The sequence below is a fragment of the Chelonia mydas genome, chromosome 13, assembly GCF_015237465.2.
Source record: "Chelonia mydas isolate rCheMyd1 chromosome 13, rCheMyd1.pri.v2, whole genome shotgun sequence".
In the NCBI taxonomy this organism is placed as follows: domain Eukaryota; kingdom Metazoa; phylum Chordata; order Testudines; family Cheloniidae; genus Chelonia; species Chelonia mydas.
The window spans coordinates 11,051,932-11,065,150 of record NC_051253.2 but is presented as its reverse complement, the minus strand read 5'-3'; the positions used below and the strand labels follow the sequence as shown (position 1 = coordinate 11,065,150).

General features: G+C 42.8%; 1 protein-coding gene across 6 annotated transcripts in view; it reads left to right on the top strand.

Annotated features, from left to right (window-relative positions):
- Positions 1–13,219, top strand: part of GNAS (GNAS complex locus) — a 255,492-nt gene that overhangs the window by 91,397 nt on the left and 150,876 nt on the right. Inside the window, exon 1 of one of the 6 annotated variants that reach the window (XM_037877187.2) lies at positions 11,306–12,637. The exons of 3 other annotated variants lie outside the window; for them this stretch is intronic. In XM_037877187.2, coding sequence (XP_037733115.1) covers positions 12,499–12,637 — 139 coding nt within the window. In that variant the 5' untranslated portion in view covers positions 11,306–12,498. Of the gene's footprint in view, positions 1–11,305; positions 12,638–13,219 lie in introns of those variants that run through there. 2 more of the 6 variants (XM_037877185.2, XM_043526589.1) reach the window with 2 other exon arrangements.

Here is a 13,219-nt window from a genome sequence, read left to right as displayed (position 1 = left end):
CTGGTTTGGTCAGTGTCCACCAGATAGGCAGCCCTTCCTACCTTTTCTCTCTGTAATCTTGTCTTCCTGGATGCACTGTGATTGTGACACTGGGGGATGTTAGTGCCATGTTGTGAGCACCATTGTTTTGTGAACGACATTTTTACTGTAACTTTCATTTTGGAGGGTGACCTTCATCTTGCATTGCAACTTCCATTGTGCATTACAGCATCTATTTTGTAGCAGAGGCTTGACTGAATGACTGCCTCAGGAGCTGACACAGAGCAATCTAGGACCATCAGTTTTGACCATCTCCCAACAACCCACTCACAAAAATGATGAACTCTCTACAGAATCCCTGCCTGGGGGGAAGAGGCTGGACTTTCTCAGCCTGGGCACATGACCAAAGGATCAGAGACAATATTAAAGGAGAAAGTCTCTCTTTGAGGAGACTGTCTATAAACGCGCTCACTAGAATATTCAGGGAAAGTGAACACGCTTTTCATTCAAGTGTATATTCATGGAAAATATTGTGTGGCATTCGCCCAGCTCTAGTAGTAATAACACACATGCCCATGCATGAGCTAGGCCAAACAGGGCAGGGGCCTAGAAATACAAAGTTAAGGCTGAATCCTAAAAAGGCAATGCAGGAACATTAGGCCCCAAAATGTCCTCTAAAAGCTTGGTTGTATTTCAGCTTGCTGGCTAGGATTCTCCCTGCAGCTACAAGATATTTCAAATAACAAAATCAATTAAATCTATCCCTTTCTGTGTATCTCACAATAGGCAGTGCTGTGCATGCTTAGCACGTGTGCCGCTTTGCTACAGAGACACTATCAAGACCGAAATCATTTTAAACAAAACAAATAATGTGGCTGCTGAAATTTTCCTCTGGAAGACATCCTTGGGAGACGCCTGCCTGACCAGTCATTTGCATGGAGTTAGTGTCTTCCTCAGTAATACTCACACCAATCCCAAGCTAAAATATTGCAGGATAAATGTGTGGCTATGTAAATGAAATGCAGCTAAGTGAGAGAACCCTGCATGGAGCATGGGACTGTCCCTCCCCTATATGCTAGAGCAGCGTTTCCCAAACTTTTTTGGCCACGGAACACCTGGTATATATTTACGGAAGACTTATATTATTTTGTAGTCGTTTGGTTTTCAAATAAAAAATTGCATTATTTATGCTCAAATATATTTTATTTTATAAAACAAAGCAAAAATACAAATGTAAAATAACTTGAACTAACAATTTCTAACTGGAAAGCGCGTATAAAGTAGTACAAAAATAAAGTGTAAGACCCTTTTTTTTTCATTACGATTCTTTCACGGAACACCTATTCACATCGTGCGGAACACCGGTGTTCCGCGGAACACAGTTTGGAAAACGCTGTGCTAGAGGGGACTCAACGCTGTTTCAAGTAGACTGCAGCAGAAGAGTTATTTGGGAGAAGGAGTTTGCCAGGAGCCCCATTCTGCACCTGCACTTTCTTGAATCTAGTTATTCCAAAACCATGCAGAGGACACACTGAAGGCTTTTCTGCAGCCCTACCGCCTGTGGGGGTGGTGGGGTGTGAATTCCATCTGAGTCCTCACTTTTGCAGCATTCCCTACACAAATCCTGATTCCGCAGCATTAGTGCAGGGAGGGATGAATTTCTACCAACAGCTCTTTACAAATACAGTGACCCCACAGACTGAAGAGGAGAGGGTGATGTACACATACAGTATTACTCATTCATTTGTGTGGAGCAAGCAGGAGGCTTAGTAACTAAGGGCCGAATGCTATAAGATACTGAGCATCTTCCACTCCCATTGAAGGCCATGCAGGCTGAATATGCTCAGCACCTGCCAGGACTGGGCTCTCAGCTATGAAACTTGCTCAATGTTTATGTGGTGTAGCCTAAGCTGTAACAAGCTGATTGCTCCAGAAGTGGATAGGCTATTACTCAGACAAGAGAGCATGCATGGAGCAATGGAAAAACAAATTCCGCATTACAATACCAAAGAGCATAAAGCAAACAGGTGACCTGTAAAAGAACAAGCCATTGGGTTTCTGCCCTGTTTGCTTCTTGATGGTGGATAAAGAAGGCCTGAAAAGTGTGTGTGTGTATATTTCCAAAAATGAAAGTTTGCTTCTTTGTTACCTTAAGTATATAAAATGTATGGAAATGTTGGGAGCTCAGATGAGAACTGGGAGTTTTCTGAGACCGCCACTGAAATACAAGAGCGTTAAAACTTTAACAAAGCCATCGTTCTCCCAACAGTTTGAGTTAAATAGGTATTAATAAAAAACAAAACAGTTTTACAGTCTACTAAAGATCACTTCCCACTTTAATAATTATTTATTTTATTTATTTATATTACAGTAGTGCCTAAAGATCTCAACTGAGATGGAGGCTTCATTTTCCTGGGTACTGTACATAGTCATAAGAAATGGTCCCTGCCCTGAAGTGCTTATAATCTGAGGAGGCCAAACTGACAAAGGATGGAAGGGGAAAGAGAGGCCAAGTGATTTGCCCAAGGTTGCACAGCAGACAAGAGGCAGAGCTAGGTCTAGATTCCAGGTATCTTGAATACCAATTCCGTGCTTTGTCCATTAGACTGCAATGCCTCTCCATTGACTTAATGGTTTCATTGCATGGCACCTCTGAAATCATAGTCCTGTCAAATCTCCAGTTATCTGTAGAGTCTTCCAGAAAAAAAGTCAGTGTAGATAAGAACTTAAGCTCTAGAACTGCATTTGTGTGCTGTATGAATACAGCTTTAAGATAGGGGCCTTAGTTTTTAATGTAAAAATAACAAGGCAAGAAAAAAAAATTTTTTTAGATAACCCTTTCAGGCTTTCTGTGGTAAGAAAAACAGCAAAAACTCAATTCTGTTTCCTTTGCAGGTGACCTTTAATAATGGCGGTTGGTATTGAGAGTACTATAGCTTTGCCACACTCAAACATATGTGCAATGATAAAATCTATTTTGCGTGTGATAGTTTGAACGCAGTTTGAATTAAAAATGTAAAAAGTGGCAGATGGTTTATAGCACATTAGAACCTGTGACAATGTACCAAGATCTATTTAGAAATCCTCTTATACCCCTTCCTGTTACATTCCATAAAATGAGAATGCGCGGTCAGTAATTAATAATAATATTATTTAGGGCTAAACCGTGCACTGCCTAAAGAACAAACTGGTAATGAAATTGTAACTCAGACTCATAATCTGCCTCTCAGATCACACCCTTTGAAAGCAACATGTCACATGTGCTGCCTGGAGCACTAGGATGTACTTGTGCTGCAATTTCATAAGAAACTTTTTACAAAGTTCAATGCTGAATGCCAGAATGGTTGGAAAACAAATAAATAATGAAAAAGAGAAGATGGGTGAAGGTAGAAGATGAAAGGCTCTAAGTTTGTGTCTTTATTATCATAATCCCGAATTCCTTAAAGTCTGTTTTCATTTAGTTAAAGAGAAGTTTAGAAGGAGGGAGGTAGGACTTCAAAAAACCAACAACATTGTGGCCGATTCGATAAGTAGGTTTGGGGATTTTTTTTAATTTTTTTTTTTAAACTTTAAGCTGAGAATTTTTGTATGGAACATTCTTCTATTCTACCGGAGAGGGAAACCTTTCCTATTAGCTCTGTTTGTTTTGGTGTGTTCATAAAGTGTTTTCAGTTTGTTCTTTTGAGAAACTATTGATGGCACACCTCCTTGTTTATTAGTGACATTGCACATTTTATTACACCCTGATCGTTTCCTATTTGATAGGACCTACTGTCGTCCTACTTGATGATACTTTCTTGATCTATCTGGGTTTCATTGAGGATAATTTAATTTTTGACCTGATTCGCCTGTTACTGCTCGTTCACCTGTTTTTTTTGCTGGTGACTGCAGGGGACAAAAATTTGCATAGGCTGCTTGCTCCATGTCCAGTTCACTTTGTTTTTCCTTATGAGATTATTGCTTGGCTCAAAGGTATTTGTTCCCCTTAAACCGGCGTGAAGCTACTCTAGGGCGGGGGTCTCAACCTTTTTCCTTTCTGAGCCCTCCCCCCCCCCAACATGCTATAAAGACTCCAAGGCCCGCCCACCTGTGCCACAATAATTGTTTTTCTGCATATAAAATCCAGGGCTGGCATTAGGGGTGAACAAGCAGGGCAGTTGCCTGGGGGCCATGCCACAGGGGCTCCCGCAAAGCTACATTGCTCAGGCTTCAGCTTCAGCCCCGGGTGGCAGCTCTCAGGGCCCTGGGCTTCAGCCCCATGTGGCAGGACTTCAGCTTTCTATCCTGGACCCCAGTGAGTCTAATGCTGGCCATGCTTGGTGCCCCCCCTGAAACCTGCTCATGGCCCCTCCAGGGGGCCCCGGACTCCTGGTTGAGAACCACTGCTCAAGGGTCCCTTGTTTACCATATCAAAGGGCAAGCAGGAGACTTAGAAACTTTTTTATAACTGAGATGTTGTTAATTTCGAGCCCAAAGCATTTTGCATGATGATGGCTGGTGGAAGATGGCTCCATCTAGCAGAAGTGTAAGCAGTAGACTTGATTCACTGCAAGAGGCCATTGGGGTCTCTGTGGCGTTTTGAGACCTCCTCCGAGGAATTGTTTGGGCAATGACAGAACTAATCAAGGCAAATAAAAGGTGGATCTGAGTCTAAATCGTAGCCTTAATTAATCACCACATCAGACTGGCGGGAGGGCCAAGTTTACTGGGAATTAATCATGTTGAGAACTGTAGGTCTGATCCTGCATTTCTGAAGTCTTAACCCAAAAGCATAGGCCTTTTATGCTTTTGTTTATTTATTATGCTAAATGAAAAAAAAACCTAGCCTGCAGAAGAGAGAAAACATCTCTAATCAACACATGAGTGTCCGTGCACACACTCGGAGATACACTAGGTGCCCTTAAAAAGTGCCACCTGGTTGAAAGAGTCCACTGGTTCCAGAGATGCTCCCTATTTTTACAAGGAGGAATTCTCTTAGACTCACTGGAACATTAGGGTCATCAACCTATGGGGCAGCAGCACAATGTGCTGAGTAACCATGGACCTCTCCCAAGGAAAACTCTCATTTCTACTCAAGGGTCCAATCCTGCCAGATGCTCAGGACCAGTGGAACTTTTTTGGGCACCCACTGTGTATAATTGTGTTAATTAATTATTATTAATTCAGCAAATCTATCAAATATAATCAAAAGTATTATATGAAACTTACCAGTACATAAATCTCTCACAATCACCTAAGTACAAAGGTGGTCTTTTAATGTTACTAATTTCCAAAGATCCTACTGTCTCTGCTTTGGAGCAATTTTTAACTTCAGGTATAAACCAGCTTGACAGAATATTGTTGTCTTGCCACCAGGGTAAATTCCAAACCCCTTTCCTCAAAATCCATAGATCTAGCCCACGCAGAGTATCAGTCTCCTTGGAAATGTTTCTTTTAGACTGTAAAAAAGAATCTGCAACAGGATAATATTGGGTTGCAGTATAACATTTCTTCTGGAGCTTTTACCTATCGTATTTAGACCCAGGAGGAATAGCAACAGGTTTTAATATTTAGCTGGAAGTGTGAAACACAGTAAAAACTAAAAGGAGCCCAGCCTCACAAATTAATGCATGTAGAACCTGATCTCCCATTAACTTAAACCGTGCAGGTTCTGGTCAATAGGTTTTGTCTCCCTATGTCTAGGCCTGCAGTGGGTGAAGAAGACATTTTTCAGATAAATGAGGAACAGTCCCTAATACCAGTGTCATGTGATCACAGAATGCACAATTTTGGATCCTTCTTTTTTTTCCGTTTTTAATAAAGAGAGCACCAGTTTTAGCACAATGGGCCAAATCTTGATTCCACTGTAAATCAATGGGAGTTTTGTAAATTAGTTGAATACATCCTTCTTATCCAACACCATAGCCCAAGGTCTTATTCCACCCAGTAGGACGCAGGTATACAGTATATGAGGACCTTCACAATTCCTTTGTCCTGCAGCTACTTCAGATATACAGATCATTGTGTCATTTCAGCACACACGTAATTCACATTTTATTTTAGAATAGTGATCATAGACTTTAAGGTCAGAAGGGACCATTATGATCGTCTAGTCTCACCTCCTGCACAACGCAGGCCACAGAATCTCACCTACCCACTCCTGTAATAAACCCTTAACCTATGTCTGAGCTATTGAAGTCCTCAAATCATGGTTTAAAGACTTCAAGGTGCAAAGAATCCTCCAGCAAGTCACCTTGGCTCCATGCTACAGAGGAAGGTGAAAAAAACCCACGACCTCTGCCAATCTTCCCTGGAGGAAGATTCCTTCCTGACCCTAAATATGGCGATCAGCTGAACCTTGAGCATGTGGGCAAGACTCACCAGCCAGACACCCAGGAAAGAATTCTCTGTAGTAACTCAGATCACACCCCATCTAATATCCCATCATAGGCCATTCGGCATCTTTACTGCTAATAGTCAAAGATCGATTAAATGCCAAAATCCCATCATACCATCCCCTCCATAAACTTATCAAGCTTAGTCTTGAAGCCAGATATGTCTTTTGCCTCCACTGCTCCCCTTGGAAGGCTGTTCCAGAACTTCATTCCTCTGATGGTTAGAAACCTTCATCTAATTTCAAGTCTAAACTTCCTGATGGCCAGTTCCATCATGTACAATTGCAAACAATTTCACAGCAATGATGCACTTGCTGGTGAATGTTCTACCACACTTCCCATCCAGAGAGCTTGTTTAGCCTTCTTCTGTCTCCACCTCCAATTACTATCATATTTGTGTACACATTTGTAAGTACTTTGAGACTCCAGTTAAAGATCTCCCCGCATCTGGAAGGGACTAATGACAAAGAAAATACAGAAGCGCCTTGAGGCTGAGTGCAGATTTCCCCTTCTTCATAAGGTGGTACATATTGACAATTCTGCATTCTCTTCATAACTGTTACAATGGGTAACTGATGAGTTTTTACTAGGGTTGTCGATTAATCACAGTTAAGTCACGCAATTAATTTTTTTGAGTTAACTGTGATTAAAAAAATGTATTGCGATTAATCGCACTGTTAGACAATAGAGTACCAATTGAAATTTACTAATATTTTTGGATGTTTTTCTACAGTTTCAAATATAGTGATTTCTATTACAACACAGAATACAAAGTGTACAGTGCTGACTTTGTATTATTATTTGTATTACAAATTTTTGCACTGTAAAAATTATAAACAAAAGAAATAGTATTTTTCAGTTCACCTCATACAACTACTATAGTGCAATCTCTTTATCGTGAAAGTGTAACTTACAAATGTAGATTTTTTTATTGTTACATAACTGCACTCAAAAACAAAACAATGTAAAACTTTAGAGTCTACAAGTCCACTCAGTCCTACTTCTTGTTCAGCCAATTGCTAAGACAAACAAGTTTGTTTACATTTACAGGATATACTGCTGCCTGCTTCTTATTTACAATGTCACCTGAAAGTGAGAACAGGCGTTCGCACGGCATTTTTGTAGCTGGCGTTGCAAGGTATTTACATGCCAGATACGCTAAACATTCATATGCCCATTCATGCTTTGGCCACCATTCCAGAGGACATGCTTTCATGCTGATAATAGTCATTAAAAAAAAAATGCTCTAAGGTGCCACAAGTACTCGTTTTCTTTTTGCGGATACAGACTAACACAGCTGCTACTCTGAAACCTTAATTAAATTTGTGACTGAACTCCTTGAGGGAGAATTGTATGTCTCCTGTTTTGTTTTACCTGCATTCTGCCGTATATTTCATGTTATAGCAGTCTCGGATGATGACCCAACACATGTTCGTTTTAAGAACACTTTCATTGCAGATTTGACTAAACGCAAAGAAGGTACCAATGTGAGATACAGCACTCGATAGCTACAGCACTCGACCCACGGCTTAAGAATCTGAATTGCCTTCCAAAATCTGACAGGGATGAGGTGTGGAGAATGCTTTCAGATGTCTTAAAAGAGCAACACTTGGAAGCGGAAACTACAGAACCCAAACCACCAAAAAAGAAAATCAACCTTCTGCTGGTGGCATCTGACTCAGATGATGAAAATGAACATGCATCAGTCCGCTCTGCTTTGGATCATTATCGAGCAGAACCCATCATCAGCATGGACGCATGTCTCCTGGAATGGTGGTTGAAGCATGAAGGGACATATGAATCTTTAGTGCATCTGGCATATAAATACCTTGCAATGCCGACTACAACAGTGCCATGCGAACACCTGTTCTCACTTTCAGGTGACATTGTAAACAAGATGTGAGCAGCATTATCTCCTGCAAATTGTAATCAAACTTATTTGTTTGAGTGATTGGCTGAAGTAAGACTGAGAGGCCTTATAGGTTCTAAAGTTTTATGTTGTTTTATTTTTGAACGCAGTTATTTTTTATACATTTGAAAATTCAACTTTCATTATAAAGGGATTGCACTACAGTACTTGTATTAGGTGAATTGAAATATACTATTTCTTTTGTTTTTTCAGTGCAAATATTTGTAATCAAAAATAAATATAAAGTGAGCACTGTACACTTTGTATTCTGTGTTGTAACTGAAATCAATATATTTGAAAATGTAGAAACCATCCAAAATATTTAAATAAATGGTATTATATTATTAACAGTGCGATTAATCGCAATTAATTTTTTTAAATCTCTTGACAGTCCTAGTTTTTACTTTATTTTCAATGTAAATTAACTCTGGCTCCTATGGCCCCCACCCCACTGCAAATACCCTATTATATCACTGGCATTTGTTTGAAAATAAATTGACTCCAAATACATTTCAAATAATAATAATAATAAAAGCCAGGAAAATTATATATCTTCTGCTTCAATTGATTCTGGGCATTGGGGATTCAAGACAAATCTTTGAGGTCTTCTTTGGGCCTGACCCAATGCCCGGTAAAGTCGCTAGGAGTCTTCCCATTGTCTTCAAAGGATTATGGATCAGGGCCCAGATTCCCTGTCACTTTCATGATTGACACCAACAGAATCACTGAAAGCCATGAAAAATCTCCAAAGCCTTAGGCTGGGTTGGTATTCTGTTCCAGACCTATGATTGCTTTCAGATCCACATCCCTGTAAGTAAGGACAACAGAATAGGTGCAGTCTAATAGGTCAAGATGACTTCCTGGATGCTTACTGTATTCAGGTAACTATATTACTGCAGGTGGTTGCCAGTATTTTAACTGGATGATGCGCACTGGAATTTTCTTATGCAGAATTTAATTTTCCAAAGGAGGATAAATAAATTTACTTGGAATGAGGGACATACATTTTCACTAATCTCAGAGAGAATACAGTGATAACTAATATAGAATCTTAGTTAGCATCTACCCCAAACTGATATTTTACCTATCAGGTAATCTTATCTATATCTTCATTGTGTGCTTTAATATTTTTAAAAGCTTAAAATATTTTTTCCCTGCCCATCTTGTTCTTTTCCATTAGGCAGTCCCTGATCTTTTCTTTTCCTCTGGTGTTTTGAATGGAGTGGATATCAGCACAGTCATTTTGTTTGACAACTTCAGCTTACGGAATGCCAGAATATCATGCCAAATATCTTTGCTTCTGTACCAGCCTGACCAACAGTATTAGCACAACTTTGAGACTAGTTTTTGCTGATAGGAAGTCAACAGAGGGAGCACAAATTTAAGGGTTTTTACAAAAATGGCCCCTGGTCCTGCAAACCCTTCAGGAATTAACTTCACCCACATGAAAACATAAAGTTAATAGATGTGCAAGTGTTTGCAGGATCGAGGCTACAGTGCCAGGTTTGTTTTTTTTTTAAAATAACTCTTTGGCATTGACCTTGTAAGTGTCTCTGCATAAACATACCTATACCTCCATGAAGCCCCACTGAAGTCTGTGAGGCTCTGCACAGCCTCCTTCTACCTGCAGATTACAGGATGAGAGCCTTAGAGAAACAAATCCCTTTTTGCTAAATGTTGGGGAACTAGTATTTTACAAGAAGAAACACTGAGGCACTAACCTTTATTTTTCAACTGCAAGTGCAGTTCACTTGTTTATGCTTGTTACTGCCTGCTTTGGGTAGGGTATTTTTATTTTTTAAATCTTTTAAAAATAAACCCAGAAATGGTTAGCTAGCAAAAGACATTTACACAAAAGACAGGATGTAGTGCAATGTAGTCTAAAGCTTTAATCCAGCAATCTTACTTTAACCGTCTGAGTAGTCCCATTTACTTTGTGGAATTATTTGCATGCTTAAAATTACACATCTGCCTCTGGTCCCAGGCCTGCAGGGAGATGATTCTGCCCATGCTGAGCTCCTTCCAGGATCAAAGTAGATGGGACTGTTGTGGCAAACATATAGTTGAGTAACTTTACTTACATAGAACCACCTACGTCAAGTAAAGGTATATGCTTAAGTGTTTTCAGGATGGGCCTTATGTAGTTTAGAAAAGGCTTAAAATTCATCAACCAATGACATGTACACATGTACATTTAAATACAAAGATGTTCTCTCATAAGTATTTTGTTTATAAAGTGACACCTCTTTCCCCATGAACAGCTTAGTTAAAATGTGTATGGAATAAAGTTTTTAAACTTTAATCAAATAGTTAAACCTCCAATCCTGCAAACACTTAGGCACATACTTAACTTTAAGCATGAATCGTCTTTCCATGAGATTGTTAAATTTAAAGTCATTCAAGTTATGCATGTACCAAATTGTTTGCAGCATCAGGCCTAGAACATTAAAACATGATACTAATGAATAAAATTAAGATAATTTAGTCCTAAATTGGATAAACTAATCAGACTACAATGACTTCAGTGGGCCTGTAGGGTGCAGGAAGCCTTATGTTGTGCTGTTTGCAGGACAGGCACTGAATGCATCCAATGAAGTGAGCTGTAGCTCACGAAAGCTTATGCTCAAATAAATTTGTTAATCTCTAAGGTGCTACAAGTCCTCCTTTTCTTCTTGTGAATACAGACTAACAGGGCTGCTACTCTGAAACCTACCCCTAATATGGTGAGTTTAGTGGGGAAATGAAGTAGCTGTTTACACTGCACCACTATAAAGAAATCAGGATGGAGGAAGAAAAATAAAATATTTTTTCTGAAACTGGCAGAGGCATTTTTAGGAGGTAGAAAGGTATTACTAGGACCAGACAGCAAAGCTCACATACCAAAACTGCCGTGGGATTTACTGAACACAAGTGCTCAGGACCTTGGTTTTACATGTCAGACAAACAAGGATACCCTGTCAAGGGAAATTCCGCTGTTCTACTTGTTTGCACTGTTGCTGTAGCCAAGCCACTAAATAAGCAAACTTCTGAACGCGAAGAACAAATGGGGAGCATTTAAAAGGGCGCATAAGAGCGAGCACGCTCGCCTCTCCCCACAGCTCGTCTCTGGGACCTGGTGCCTCCCTGGGCGTTTGTTTGAAGAGGGCGCCTCTAGTCAGCAACTCCTGACGTTTGGGTATCATGTGAATGGTTCAGTTCCCATGGTTCAGTGTGTGAGCTTGCTTGCCCCACCCCATCTCTCTCTCCCTTCTCTATAGATCTCAATAAATATCTCCCTCTCTCTCTAAGAGAAATGCAAAAGAGAGAGGAGAAAAAACAAATTAGGGGGAAAACCCGCTAGTGGGGGGCCAGTTTTGCTTGGGGGGGAGACCAAACCGGCTTTTACTTCTCTCTCCCCCCCACCCCTCCCCCTTTCTGCCCCCCACTCCCTCTGTTTGCTGGAAAAGCCAAAGGATTCAGCAGCCTGGAAACCTAATGTGAAAAAGCAGCAGCAGCAGCAAGGAAAAAAAAAAGGGGGGCCTTGGACTGGAAAAACCACCATTAGGGAGGAAGAAGCAGCGGCAGCAGAAGAGGAAAACCCACACTGCTCAGAGAGGAAAAGGGACTTCTTATCCAGCAGGGAGCTGGGGGTTGGATTGACCCCTTTGGGTGCTTCAGCCCTTTGGAGAGGGGGGAGAGGCAAGGAAGAGACATTTCTAGATTCTCTGTGATCAGGATTTGGGGAGGTTTCTCCGTCTGGAGCCTGTGCCTTGGATCTAAGGAGAATTATTTTTTGTGGGGGGGTGGACCTGCAACTGGATTTGTTGTGTGTTTGTTTGTGTGTGTGTGTGTAGGGGAAACGGGGGGGGAATTTTTTTTTTTAATCCGAACTAACCGGTGATCCAGCCAGGGGTGCGGAGATCCCCTATTTTTTTTTTTTCTCTCGGGAAAGGTGCATTGAGGGGATCGGAGCGGGTCTGGGAGGGAGGGTGAGAAGAAGCAGCAGCTGCTGGGGAGGAGGCCCGGCTGAGCAGCAGCAGCAAAGTCATCGCCATCGGCCCCCCCTTGGCTGGCTCCGCTCTCTCCATGTCTCTGGGCAGCGGCAGCCACAGCAGCGAGTAAAGGGGGGGGAGGAGGAGGAGGAGGAAGAAGAAGGGAGCCCGGGAGAGTGTCTCCCTCCCTTCCCTCCCTCCCCCCAGCAGCCCCAGCCGCCTCCTGCCCCCTTCCCCTGGTCCCCCCTGCCGCCCCCTCCCCAAGATGGGCTGTTTAGGGAACAGCAAGACCGAGGATCAGCGCAACGAGGAGAAGGCGCAGCGAGAAGCCAACAAGAAAATCGAGAAGCAGCTGCAGAAGGACAAGCAGGTCTATAGGGCCACGCACCGGCTGCTCTTACTGGGTAAGGGGGGCCCTGGGGGAGCAGGTCTGTAGGGCCACGCACCCGGCTGCTCTTGCTGGGGGGACAGGGGCCTGGGGTGTGTAGGGCCACGCACCCGGCTGCTCTTGCTGGGGGGACAGGGGCCTGACGTGTGTAGGGCCACGCACCCGGCTGCTCTTGCTGGGTGAGGGGGGCCCTGGGGAGACGGGGGCCTGGGGGAGCAGATCTGTAGGGCCACGCACCCGGCTGCTCTTGCTTGGGGGGACAGGGGCCTGACGTGTGTAGGGCCACGCACCCGGCTGCTCTTGCTGGGTGAGGGGGGCCCTGGGGAGACGGGGGCCTGGGGGAGCAGGTCTGTAGGGCCACGCACCGGCTGCTCTTACTGGGGGGACAGGGGCCTGGGGTGTGTAGGGCCACGCACCCGGCTGCTCTTGCTGGGTGAGGGGGGCCCTGGGGAGACGGGGGTCTGGGGGAGCAGGTCTGTAGGGCCACGCACCAGCTGCTCTTCCTGGGGGTGGGTGGGTGGGTGGGTGAGGAGACAGGGGCCTGGCCCGGGGGAAGTAGGTGTGTAGGGCCCACTCATTGGCTCGTCTCTCCGGAGTT